Source organism: Nannobrachium achirus, assembly GCF_963921795.1.
Source record: "Nannobrachium achirus genome assembly, chromosome: 9".
Classification (NCBI taxonomy): Eukaryota; Metazoa; Chordata; class Actinopteri; order Myctophiformes; family Myctophidae; genus Nannobrachium; species Nannobrachium achirus.
This window is the reverse complement of record NC_137818.1, coordinates 34364413-34378572: the sequence shown is the minus strand read 5'-3', so window position 1 is coordinate 34378572 and position 14160 is coordinate 34364413. Positions and strand designations below refer to the sequence as shown.

The 14160-nt window shown below is 41.6% G+C and overlaps 1 protein-coding gene across 1 annotated transcript in view; it reads left to right on the top strand.

Moving 5' to 3' along the window:
* The window catches only part of tead3a (TEA domain family member 3 a), a gene marked incomplete at its 5' end in the record, with an annotated part of 35658 nt that extends 24895 nt beyond the window's left edge, over positions 1–10763 (top strand). The window contains 9 exons of the mRNA XM_080732696.1: positions 1992–2003; positions 2454–2564; positions 3085–3128; positions 3220–3281; positions 5737–5870; positions 6473–6643; positions 7782–7922; positions 9043–9195; positions 9760–10763. Of these exons, the coding sequence (XP_080588822.1) occupies positions 1992–2003; positions 2454–2564; positions 3085–3128; positions 3220–3281; positions 5737–5870; positions 6473–6643; positions 7782–7922; positions 9043–9195; positions 9760–9873 (942 nt within the window). The 3' untranslated portion in view covers positions 9874–10763. The remainder of the gene's footprint in view (positions 1–1991; positions 2004–2453; positions 2565–3084; positions 3129–3219; positions 3282–5736; positions 5871–6472; positions 6644–7781; positions 7923–9042; positions 9196–9759) is intronic.
* Positions 10764–14160: the final 3397 nt, after the last annotated feature.

Sequence of the window (14160 nt, the reverse complement as noted above, 5' to 3'; positions counted from 1 at the left end):
GGCTCGTTCAGGCTTGACATGGCTCCATTAAACTAACCAGACTCTAAAGGCGTTTTGTATGCAAGCTCTTTGAAGGGTCCCTGCTCCCCGGGTCGCTTTCATTGCCTCCATGCTTGCAGACGGCTTGGCGCTTGTGTGTGTTTTGTGTGTTGTTGTTGTTGGCTGGAGTGCATCTTTTTCTTTATCCTTTCTTTCGCTGTCCTTGCACGTTTGCTACGTTAACATGTCACTAGATTTAGATCGCATGTGGGGTTCAGTAAGCAACTAGCAAGCTGGTTTTAAGCTTAGAAGAATACTGTAAAGCATGGCTGTGAGCATGCATTGGGATGCATGCATTTACACACACTCACTCACTCACTCACACACACACACACACACACACACACACACACACACACACACACACACACACACACACACACACACACTCTCTAGGGCATTCATGAATAGTGATTTTAAGTATTCGAATTATTCTACCTCAAAGTATTTGAATAGTCGAATATTCGACAGGACTGGCCAAACTGTCAAATATTAAGTAAGCAAGAGTCGAACATTGTGAAAATAGCCGATCTACATGCTCACAAGCATGTTGTGAGCATGTGGATCTGCTATTTTCACAATATTTATCTGCGGAACCGAGTCACATTAAATGTAATACCTACAATTCCAAGTGCTTGTCAGGGTGGGGGTCCCCAGTTCAAATATGTTTATTTTGGGGGTCACGGCCTAAAAAGGTTTGAGAAGCCCTGGTATAGAGCATCAACAAATTCATCCACCAGGGGCATTGACAACTCATTCTTATGACTGCCTATCTAGCCAAGCTTTATAAACTATATATTTTTTAAAGAGAAAACAATAAAATGAATTAAAATAAACGAATATTCGACTTTGGTGAACAACGTCGAATAGTGACTTTGATATTCGAATATTTGGTGAATGCCCTAACACACACACACACACACGGAAGATTGATTCCGCTGTGTCCCTCATACACGGCCTCAAACAGAAGCCTACCTCTGTCTGTCTTTACAAACATTCCTGTTCTTTTTGTTCTGGCCCCAGGACATGCACCCCTACCCTCCCCTACCCCCCCTATCTCCTCTGTCTCACTGACTTCTGGTTTCCTCTGCCATTGTGATCTACGTTCTCTCTTAAGATGATTTCATGCCAAAAGTGTTACCTTGTTCTTTTCTCTTTTTTTCCTCCCCTACTTAATAACCCAATAGATACACATCGTTGCTGTCGGGCAGAAACCTCTTATCTCCATATTCTATCTTTTTTTTGTGTGTGTAAATTAATGCCCTACTAATACAGTGTCACACAAAAGTAGCAGATCTGCAAGGCGAGCTTCAAGATCTTCTACTTTTGCCATTTTGGAATTTGAATCCTGAAAAGTAAGTTTTGGAGTGGACATAAGGAGGTTTCCACCCGACAGAAACGATATTTGAAGTTTGCTGGTCCAAGCTTCCATGTTTCAGATTAGTACATAACCTGCTGTCTGTATCACCTTCTTAGTGTTTTGGGAAGAAAGCTATTACTCCTGTCACAGATTAATATAGAGAATAATTCACAATTGCTGTATATATATATATATATATACGCTTTGAATCAGTGTGTTAATCACATGGACACTAGCGTCCCTAATCTTGGGCAAACACTTTCGCGAAAATGGCAGATCTACAGGGCTGTACAGAGCCTTTAGATCTGCTATTTTAGGTGAAGATATTTGGTGTAGAGGGGAAAGGGACGGGGGCCTACCATAGACCCCCTGGGGGACACTCTTCAACTAGTAATACAACAAGTATTTAGGGTTTAAGTGGTTAAGTGGTTGTGCCAGTGAGTGCAGCTATGGTTTCAAAGGACTCGGGGCTCTGATATTATGTAAAGGAAAGTGTTTCTTCCCTGTTGGCTCTGCTTAACCGTGTGACCCACTTGATTCTTCTCCCAATGCTGTGAAATCCATTAATGATTGTGTGTCTTCCTTGTCTTAGGCCATGAACTTGGTAAGTTTTCGGTTTGATTACCGTCCTTTTTGCTTCAGGCTCTTGCGCTCGTAGCGGTTTGGCAGTATGTGTTGCTGCTAGTCTACCGTCCCAACCCCACTGCTATTAATATAGTCAGTAGAGAAGCCGTATGGTGCTGGTGATGGCTAGCTTAATGCTTAACGCCGGCCTGCTAGCTTGGTCTTGGTGACTCCTGCTGTACTTTACTGTATGTCGTCCCTCTCTCCATGTCGCGCTATGCATTCTGTCCTGCTTTCACCCCTGCTCTCTCGTGTACCTCCAGTCCCCCCTCGTCCTCCAAACCTATTGCACCCTGTGAAAATGGCTGGCTGACTGACTGGCTGTTTGATTAGCTTTTGGTATGTCGTGGAACATTTTCTCTCCCAAGTGAAGCATGATTATGGCGAGCTATATTTTCTTCCGTGTTTTGCGTTTCGTTCTCGTCTCCAGGACCAGGCGTCCAAAGACAAGGCGTTGCAGACCGTGGCGAACCTCTCCTCAGCACAGATCGTCTCTGCCAGCGTGATGAAAACCCAGCCGGCCTTTCCTCCGCCAGTCAGGGTGAGGCGCGCGAATCAATCATGGATCAGAGTTCTCGGTCGCCGCGTCTGATCTCGAGTCATTTGGATTCCATAGAAGTCGGCATGTCCTCTATGGACGCCTGTCAGCCACCAAATATAGGCTATACTACAAGACGTGTTGTAAGCTTGTAGGTAGCCTATTTTCGGTTATCAATCAAAGATGAGAGAGTATTTTAAGTTGTTGAAATAGATGTAGAATATAATTATGTTCATTCTACCAGAAAACCCCAATGATGTTGACATTCCATAAAAACAAAGGTTAAAGTCTCCTGCGATTTCCTCAACTGGTTGGCTGTATGGCTACCAAAACATCGTAATGAATGTGCTAAATGTTTATGAAACACTCCTTTCATGCCGTTTCACAAATCACAGATTAGGACTTGGTCTAACTTTACATTTTCAGTCGTATTTTTGCTTTAATCCATGCACACCTACTGTTGTTTTCACTGCTTCAATGCTTTTAATTTTTCAAAATGTCTGTCCTTTTCCCTTCGTTTTAGTTTTGGCCCGGCCCTATCCCAGGACAGCCTGGACATTCTCAGGAGTAAGTGCCAAGAAGAGGAGAGCAACCTTTCATTTTGCTTTTATAATATATTTTTCTGGTTTCTAAACTATCTGTTGTGTTCTTTTTGCAGCATCAAGCCGTTTGCACAGCCACCCTACAGTTCACTACCACCCCCTGTCCCCCCACCCATCAGTAAGTGTCCTATGAACCCACGCAGCATAATGAACTGTTAACTGTTGACATCACTGGTGTGCAAGTTAAATTGACTCGGTTTAGACCAAAGATTCCCAAACGTTTCAGGCGGAAACCCCACAAAATTGTCATATTTGAACTGGGGACCCCCCACCCCACCCTAACATGCACTTGGATTTGTAGGCATTTCATTAAGGTAAATATTGTGGAAATAAATAACAGAACTACAAGCTCACAACGCCTTGCACTGCGAGGCGTTGTGAACTTGTAGATCGCTTCTTCTTTCTCACGTGATAATTGAACTTGGTATTAACTTTTTTGGTGCCATGATTTTTTCTCTTCAATGTCCCGCGATGCCATGGTCTCCATAGACTTCCATGTAATTTATAGTGCACGGATCGTGCACGCCCATGCCTAGATGATGCACCACGTGTGTGCCCACTGTTCACAGCTTTCAAACAAAAAAATCAGCTTGGAAATCCGTTCAGGCATTCATGATTTATCAGCCATTATGTTTTCTTCAGATGTAAACAAACATGGCTGCCATGTTTGAAAGAATGGGTTGGTATGGGGGTTAAACATGCAATTTCGCGATCGCGATCATGCCTAACACATTTCTGGAGGTCCAAAAAACATTTTTGAAGAAAAAAAAATTGAAAAAAAAAAAAAAAAAACATTTCTTCAAAAACGGCCCAAACTCGGGGAAACTCGGGGTTGGCACAGCGGTGGTACCAATACAAACTCGGGAAACTCGGGGTTGGCACCTATGTGTTAAAAAGGTATAAAACTTCCTTAAATTGTAACTTTAGAAATGTGCAGGTACCCAGTGTATTCACTTAGACTGTTTTTTTTATTTATTATTTATATACAGTATATTTGAGTTTATATAGTTGAGTGAGAAAACAATGTTACACGTTAAGCATCTGGGGACCCGACCCACGGGTTGAGAACCACTGCTTCAGTGAACAAAGCTGTGTCCAAAGTGGACCCAACTGTCCGGGTTGTTTTCCTTCTCCATGCCAGTTGGTGGTGCCACTTCTTTCAATGCTGGGCTTCACTCCTGAACAGCTGCTGGGTGCAGCTGCCAAGTGCAATCCATTGGGGCCCACACAGACGCACCTTGTAAAGAGTTTAGAACATGTCAGTCCTTTTCTACACAATAACAACTCACTTGGCGCTCAACCACTTGTTGAGCCCCGGCGTTTCTATTCTAGGGGGCAAACATTTGGCGAAACAGGATCTTTTTGGCAAAGAGATTTAGTTATGGGGTGGGGGGAGTACAGGGTTTAGTACAGACCCTTGGTGGACAGTTAAGTGTATCGTCGCTTTTCGGGCAGAATCTTCTTATCTCCAAAAACAGTTTTTTTCCCCGTAAATGAATGCATTACTTGATCAATGGTCATACTACAGCGTCACACAAAAGTAGCAGCTCCACAAGCTCGTAACGTGCCTCGAAGCGACATGTTTCAAGCATGTAGATCTGCTATGTTTGCTACTTTTGAATTTGATTCCTGAAAAGTAACAGTTTTGGACATAATGAGGTTTCTATCCAACAGAGTATTACAAAAGATATCTGATTTGAAATACTAGACGTTTCGACTCTGTCGGGTGGAAACATAGTGAAAGTAGCAGATCTGCTATTTCTGATGCTTTTGTGATGCTGTAGTATGATAAAGTAGGACATTCGTTTGCGAAAAAACAAAGTTAAAAATATGGAGATAAGGGGTTTCTTGCCTTACGGCAAGATTTACAATATTCATTCATATGCCAATATTACTGTATAATTGAAGTACTGGCAAGACAGTGTACATCTAGCAGCTCCCTCTACTGGTGATGTTATCACTGTGCAGATCCATTCTGGGCTGCCGTCATTTCCATATGGTTGCTTTCGGGCAGAAACCTCTTATCACCATATCTTTGTGTTTTTACATACATTAATGCTACTACAGCGGCACACAGAAGCTTCAATAGTAGCAACTATTTTTCAGTTTGAATCCTGAAAAGTAATAGGAAATTTGGCTTACAAATATGCAAAGAAGATCATAAATAAACACACAATCCTACTAATACCAAGTAAAAGTCCTGCAGTATCTGTCCTGCTGTCATTCTTGTTTATTTTCTAAAATTGCATATATTGTTGTTGGGCTCCATATTTTAACTTGCGTTATTAGTAAATGAATGCCCTACTTCGACCACCCTACAAGAGGGTCGCACAAAAAGTAGTGAATAGTAGATCAGCTATTTTGACTATTTTAAACAGTTTTTAAAAATAATAAAAAGGAACTTACTCGGTCTCCACCCGACCGCAACAATATGCAAATCTATTTGAAGAGTTATTGTTTGGGGTAAGTTAACATTTAGCTCTGATGAAGACAGCTCCCTCTTAACTCCAGTACCCGGGCCTCCCTTTTTTTATCTGATGTAAGTTAACTCTTGTGTATTTAATGGTTTACAGGTTACGAGCCCTTGCCAACCGCTCGCCCTCCAGCCATATCGGCTCCTGTGTGGCAAGACCGAACAATCGCTTCGGAGAAGTTACGGTTATTGGAGTACTCTGCTTTTATGGAGACCCAGAGAGACTCAGAAACGGTACGTGAGACGGTACATGCACGCACACACACACGTTTTGGAATGAAGTAAATCACTGGTTATCAAAGCGGGGTCTGGGGGACCTTGGAGTCCCAAGCTAAATTAGGAAGAATTTAAACACTTACGCTTTGTTTTATTTCATGGCTTTTTGAAAACTGATGATCTAGATAGGATATTTAATTCTCGACAAAGTTTACTTTTTCCTGGTACAAATACTTTCAATTTGGGGGTCCATGGCATGAAAATGTCAGAGAACCACAAAAGAAAATGACACATCCACCATCTCCATCTTCAAAGTTTTCAGGCCATAAACAAACAATGAAACTATATGGAATCTATGATAAGGTTTATCATAGATTCCATATAGTTTCATTTGGATTCATGTCTATTCGTGTTTTCAGATATTTAACCATTTGAACTGTCAATACTTAATAAAGTTAACCTTTCACTATGTACTTCGTCTGCTCTTTTCCCCCACTACACTAAACCTCTTTGCCAAAAATAGCTGATCTACAAGCTCACAACGCCTCGCAGTGCAAGGCAAATCCCTTAGCCCAATCTCCTCCACCTCTTCCTAACCTTCTGCCCTCTCCCTCCTGCAGTATAAACATCTGTTCGTGCACATCAGCCAGTCGAGCCCGGGCTACAGCGACCCCGTGTTGGAGTCGGTGGACGTGAGGCAGATCTACGACAAGTTCCCAGAGAAGAAAGGAGGCTTGAAGGAGCTCTATGAAAAGGGGCCGCACAACGCTTTCTTCCTCGTCAAATTCTGGGTCAGTGCCCGCAACACGCAGGGCTGGGCCATATCTATCACTTTCATGTCACACTTTTGGCATTTGATTGATGCCTGAAGAAGGTCTTGAACCGAAACGTTGCTGCCCATTAAATAAACTAGTTTTCTTTTATTGAGCAAGTTTAGACAGTGTGTGACTGTGTGGGTGTTTTACACCAACGCAACACAGTCTGTTTACACCAACGCACCTGTCGCTAAATCTCGGTCAGGTGTGCGAAAGCTATTTGATTACAATCTTGGCATTTGAAATAATAGGCCAAGTTATGTCGCTTAAGGCATGTTCCTTAAGAAGTTAAAAGTTTGCCACAAACAAATTGAATTGGCTTAGCATAACATTATATTCACATCATTCTGAGATGATAATCACTTGTTAAGTGCTGTCAAGGATCAACGCCAGGATGGATATAGTCACCCCGGCCTCAATGTCAAAGTAGAAATAGAGGGTGTGTGCTTCCAAAATAAATACAGTTGCTGAGAATACACAATTTTTACTTATCGTGATCAATGCGCCTTGATGCACTTGCTCAGTCTCTCAATCCCCATCTCTTTCAATGACTCTTTAATCTCTTAAAGCTATCTGTAGCTGTAGTGTTCATTTCGTCGACTAAACTAAGACGAAAAATGTAAGTCGAGTCTAGTCGACTACCGTTTTTCTGACAAAAACTAAATAAAAAACTAGATAAAAACTAAGCTGATGACTAAAACTAATACTAAATGTACTGACAATTTCGTCAACAAATAAAAACTAGAAACAAACTAAGCCCTGATGACAAAAACTATGTGTGAGTAAGTGTACTGACAATTACAAGTACAGGCGGCAAAATCATGGATTAAAGTTCTCAGTCGCAACGACTGATTCCAGTCATTTGGATTCTATAGAAGCCAGCATGTCTTTTCAATGGAAGCACGTTGCGCAGCGCAAATATATACATTGAGAGCTTGTAGGTAGGCTATTTTTAGGTTATTATTTCAGGATTAGAGCATTTGAATTGGTCAAACTAGGGGGGGGGGGCTGCTTTCATGCTGTTTCACAAATCGCAGATTAGGAGTTGTCCTGACAGAGATTTTCAGTCGTGAGATTTTATTTTTGCTATAATCCACTGTCACTGTCTTTGCAGGCGGACCTGAGTGGTGACATAGAGGAGGGTCCTGGCGTGTTCTACGGTGTGAGCAGTCAGTACAGCGGCATGGAGAACATCACCATCAGCGTCTCCACCAAGGTCTGCTCCTTTGGCAAGCAGGTGGTGGAGAAGGTGGAGGTAAGAGGAACACCTCTTGAATGTGTCTGTGTGTACCTATGTCATTCTGTCATTCAACTTCTAGATCTCTTAAGCCCTTTGCACACAGGCGCGTTTATCCGCACGGATAAAACGGACAATTTAATTTTTTTAAAAGAAAACAATGATTCTCTACGACCTCATGCACACCGGATCCGAATTAGCCGTGCGACGAGTGGCTGCGGCCGTGCGTTTTTTCTCGATCGAAACCATTTAGATTTGTGCGTCTTGTCGCATGCGGTAAAAAACTCATCACTCCTTTTGGGATCCGCAGCGCAGATTCCGCACAGCACTGCACACCAAATCCAATGCGTTTTATTAATGCAGCAAACGGAAGAAACACAACTGTGATGAGTTTTTTACCGCATGCGACAAGACGCACAAATCGAACTGGGTTCGATCGAGGAAAAAACGCACGGCCGCAGCCACTCGTCGCACGGCCAATTCGGATCCGGTGTGCATGAGGTCGTAGAGAATCATTGTTTTCTTTTTAAAAAGTGAAATTGTCCGTTTTATCCGTACGGATAAACGCGCCTGTGTGCAAAGGGCTTTACTGCAAAGGGCCCCTTGTTTCTGAGGAATGCATTTTCCAAAAGTTAAACGCATGCAAATCCTGGTCACACCAGTATCTTTTGTCCTACCTACAATCTACATCTCTCTCATCCCGATATATTTCTGATGTACTGTAATTTGACCATTTTGACCCAAAGTTTAACTCGAACCCTATACTGCCTTGACCAGACTCCCCCCAGAGTTCTATATTCACAAAGCATTACATCGTAAGCATGTAGATCGGCTATTTTCGTGCAATGTTCGCCCCCCCAGAACATAAACGCTATGGTTCAAGTCGTTAAGTTATCGCTTTGGAGCAGCTTACAGATCATTCCCACCAAGAATGAAAATCCGCTCCTCCATTTTCAACGTATTTCTGTTTGTGGACAAACACGATACAACCAGACATGCTGATCCTTATCAATGTCTATTACCTCCATGATCATATTGTTGCGTAGTTTTTGTTTGTGAACTCTCACTGTAATATGGCACCATATTCTGTTCAGCGGTCATGATGTCAGTATGCATGTGTTTTCATTGTGTGATCTAGACGGAATATGCACGCGTGGAAGGAGGGAAGTGTATGTTCCGCATCCACCGCTCGCCCATGTGTGAATACATGATCAACTTCATCCACAAACTGAAACACCTGCCAGAGAAGTACATGATGAACAGTGTACTGGAGAACTTCACCATCCTACAAGTAACTATATCCGTGGGTGTGGGTGGGTGGTTTATATGTATTACTGTTCTTGTGGGGACCAAAACTCCATACATGACCCGAAGGACATTTCTTTGAGTGCTGGTAATATAATCCCTCTGACACGAAGGCAAAGTGTTTCTTATGGTTAAAAGGTTTTTAGAGTTGGGGATACAATTTATTATTTATGCTTTCGGTGTCATGTCATGCCTCATCCCATACACTACAGGATTATAAGACTCAATTTTTGGGGTGAACTACTCCTTTAACCTTTAGTGTCCCCACAAGGAGTGTGTGTGTGTGTGTGTGTGTGTGTGTGTGTGTGTGTGTGTGTGTGTGTGTGTGTGTGTGTGTGTGTGTGTGTGTGTGTGTGTGTGTGTGTGTGTGTGTGTGTGTGTGTGTGTGTGTGTGTGTGTGTGTGTGTGTGTGTGTGTGTGTGTGTGTGTGTGTGTGTGTGTGAATTGCAAACTTTTCTATTCATTTGTGTGTGTTGTCTGATTTAATTGTGGCTTGTTGTATCAAGGCCCTCTGCAATTCCCCTGTCGTTGTTCTCCTCTCGTCCACCAGGTGGTGTCAAACAGAGAAACCCAGGAGACTCTGCTGTGCATTGCATTTGTGTTTGAGGTGTCCACCAGCGAACACGGAGCCCAGTACCATGTTTACCGGCTAGTCAAGGACTAGCACACCGCCCCCCACTGCTTCATAGACATGCAGAGACTCTCTATAGACTTTTTCCCCACCACACACAAACACTATTTCTATCTGTCGGACACGCAGACTCCCATTCTAATACACCCGTCACAGCAGGACGAGACTCATGCTGCAGTGCATAAACATTGCCACAGAGTGCTTTTTCTTTTTTTCTTTTCTTTTTTTTAAGTTCCACGCAAAGATCACAGGACTTTCCCGTACTGGGAAGAGATTAATGACGTGTGGCTATTATTATATTGATCAAGTTTTTTGTTTTTTATTATTGTTGAAAATCATGATTTCATATTGTGGTCGTTTTCTCTCTGATCTGACTACAGAAGATTACTTATAAAATCCAATCGACATATTAGCGACAATTGGGGCCTTGGAACATCACTGCCTGACGGAATGTTTTAATGTGTTTGTTATTTGAGTCACTGACAGGTTATTATGATGAAACGTCACACAATTGCAATAGAAAATGGGTTGAAACTAAATTGATTTTATTGGACATAGTTAAGCCACATTATCCCGGCTCACGACGCATTGTGAGCTTGTAGATCATCTATTTTAGAAATTTGTCGGACAACAAATTTTACAGGGCCTTAAGTGGTTTGCGAAAATAGGTTTTTAGAGTTTGTTCTTATTCAGATACACGCAATGCTTCTGGTGAATGTATGACTGAATGGATAAAGCTACAACACAATAGTGCACTAATTAGTAGGGCTGAGCAATAAGTTATTATATCGTTATACAAGACCAGATATCGTCTGTCAATTTAGTGGTATCGGAATATTGTGACATGGCCTAAGAGTTCTCTTTTCTCTGGTTTAAATCACTTGTGCCTTATTTTATACTTTTAAAAAAACGTGTCAAACAGCGGAAATTACAGATCAAGCGCAGGGGGAAATTGATTGGGGCGGGGTGGGGCACTGACAGCATGGTAAAGTAGGTATGGGTTAATTAATTTTAATTAAAACATACCAACATTGCAGAACGTGGTCGCAATCTCGTGATCAACATATTGCTGAATCTCATCGGTCTTCCAGTAAAGGCATACTCCTTCGGACATTGGGAAATATATTCCACTTCGGAAAGGCTTTCCGAACTATAGTTGGGAGAGTCAGGACATCTGGAGGTGCAGGGCTTTTCGTGGAAAAGTTCTGAGACCACCTTTCCGAAGCTTGGAATGACGTCAATTTGTGGTTACTATATATCGCCTCCTTTTACGAAGAAAGGTTTTGGACATTGGAAGGAGTATGTATTGCAATTAAGGTTGCACTGGCTTGACACCTGCTGTGGGGGTGCAGGGAGATTTGAAAATGCATCATAACGTTGCTGTCAGGCAGAAAGCTCATCTCCATATTCATTTTTGTTTTTTTTGTTTTTTCGTAAATTCTTCTCTACTTCATCAGTGTCACACAAAACCATCAAAAGTAGCAGATCTACAAGCTTGAAACGTGTAAGCCTGAAAAGTAACAGTCGCGATGAGACGCGCCGTGCGCTTGTAGAGTTTTCGCTGGGTTTGAAAATCTTTTTGGAAATTACAAAAAGAAACTTTATATCATCGTCACAATATTGATATCAAGGTATTTGGTCGGATGCATTTACTTTAGCCCATGTCGCCCAGCCCTATTTAATTGGAAGCCATATGGATTTTATAACTAGTGTCAGACGTCTGGTATGAGAGGCTAAGCTAGTGTCCGGTCAGTGTTAATGTTACTACAATGTTGTTCCACTACAGTGCGTATTATGACCTAGGACAGTGCTTCTCAATGTGGAATCTGGGGACCCCAGGGGTTCCTGGGGGTCCCCAACTAAATGATTGATAGTTAGGAACCAAATGGACCCTTAATGGACAACTGTAACTAACTCTTGAGAGTGTACAAATGGAACCGAATGGACCATTGTTCCATTTGTACACACAGTTGTATTAAATCTTGGGGGGTCCTGTGGCCTAGTGCATATCAAACGGGGGTCCTTTGAATTAAAAAGGTTGAGAATCACTGATGTACACTACACTAGTCTACAGTATGTACACATTCTGTAATGTGTAGGGAACGCTACACTATACACTACAGTGTGTCTTGGGTCACGCTCGGATTTTATCAGAAATTTAAGCAACAGTGACCAGCATCAGGCACACAAGCAGAAGTGTAATACACTACATATTGAATTGTTAGTCCTATTTGTGTATATTTGAGTGAACCATAGTAAAGGGCTGCATTTACACTGAGCTCCTAGCTGTCCATGGTACTCTGCTGTACTTATTTTGGAGGATGAGAGATTAAGGTCAAAGCATGTGCTAATGTAAAAATCTAGATCAATATAAACAACGAATTCCGACTTAATATTTGTCCCAAAGTGGTCTAATCCCCCCCATTCATTATCAGTATGCATGTTATCATTCGTATTTTTCAGTTTGGTGGCGCCAAAAACCTGAATGAAAAAGATTACTTGGGCTGTTCACTGATTCTATATACTATTGTTTTGTTTAGTTTTTTCGTTTTCAGCTTAAGAGTGTATATGGGCTTTGCTGCAGTATTTCTACCTCCACATTGGGTTGGGGATAAGAATGTGTTTTGGTTCATAAGGCCTTAACTTCAGGAGCACTGATGTATAGGATATGTACACTACACTCTTAATGGTACTGTCTATACAAGCCAAACCAAGGTAAATACTCATTTTGTATAGGTGAATTATTTTTTTCTCCTTTTTCTTTTTTTTTTCCTTTTTGTATTTTACCAGCACAGTGAGTGGTGTTATACACCAAACCTCATAAATGATGTGGATTTTGAATTTTATCTTTTTTTCTTTCCTCCTTTTTCTTTCCATGTATACACAACATCAAGGTACATACCCACACTAAGGTTACCACATAAAATGCACAGGGGTAGACTTTGCCTGACAAAACACTAAATAATTGTAGAGCTGCCGATTTGTTTTTTCCTTCATTGTTTGTTAAATGCAATGGTTATCATATATGATTTGCTGTAAATGTGGCTATCGCCACAGTTTCCGGTTTTAGCAGATTTTTTTGTTTTTGTTTTCTTTTGTTTTGTTTTTCCTCAGGCTGGCACTCATCTTTTATCTGCAACCATGTGGGGAAGTTGACAATGATTTGACTAACTTGTGGTTGTTCATTATGTAAGTAAGAGCTACAGTAAATGGGGTGCTGTTGTATTTTGTTTTTATTTTTTAATAAGATCATTTTGTAAAAATGTAGTGCATAGTCAACCAAAGGTTAAAAAAGAAATGTGCCTCTCATCAAAACATTTTTAAAAGCCTGATTTAAAAAGACTGTTGTGCAAAACTGACATCAAATGGCCATCTACTGTATGGGTGGCTTGTGCCTACTGTGGTTGACGATGCCTAATCACTCCTCTGGTCAAGTCTGCAAGTGAAAACTGTATATTTACACTGTAGAGCGTACAAATAAAATCACACAGTGCCTGCAGAGTCTTTTGAACTTTTCAGTGGTATTCTCTCCACCCACGTACAGTAACCCTCCGTAACCTGTAGGTAAATGATCCATCATGTACCACCATGCACACACTTACCATGTACTGTATGCCTTATGTTGTGCAGTTCTCAGTTGGCTTGCTAGATGGCACTGTCCCATTTCTGTTAAGGATAGGGACATATACTGTGTGTTGAAAAGTGATGCAAGGCAGAAGCCCACTTTCACTCAAACTGGCTTTACAATAATGTCTCTCTCACTTGAACCCGGCTTACTTTAGCAACAGTGTCGTGTGACGTGTCACTTTCTTTCCCGCTTTGAAAACTGAAAATACACTGGGAGGGGATCAACAAAGCAAAATCAGGCTTAATGTGCACTAAACAGTAACACTCTGTTATCCTTTTTACAGATTAGTTTAGAAGCCATTAGCATTACATTGTTTCCAAGTTAGTTATAGTAGTATGTAGTAATTATGATCATTATGTGGTCTTCTACTTCCTGCCACTGCACAGAAGTTGCATATCATCGCTGTCGGGCAGAAACCTCGTATCTCCATGTTTCAAACTGAGTGTGGCACAAAAGTAGTGAAAATAGCTGATCTACAAGCTCGCAACCCATCGCACTTACTTGTAGATTGACTATTTTCACTATGTTAAAATGGCTTTGGACATGCAAGGTTTCCGTCCGACAGCAACAATGACTCCATTCATGCTGGAATATCGGGAAAGACACTGTAGGTCAGAGGTTAACATTTATCTACAACAAAGGCCTTATCAGTATTATCAGTGTCAAATCCTGGACAACATTATGTCTGTCTG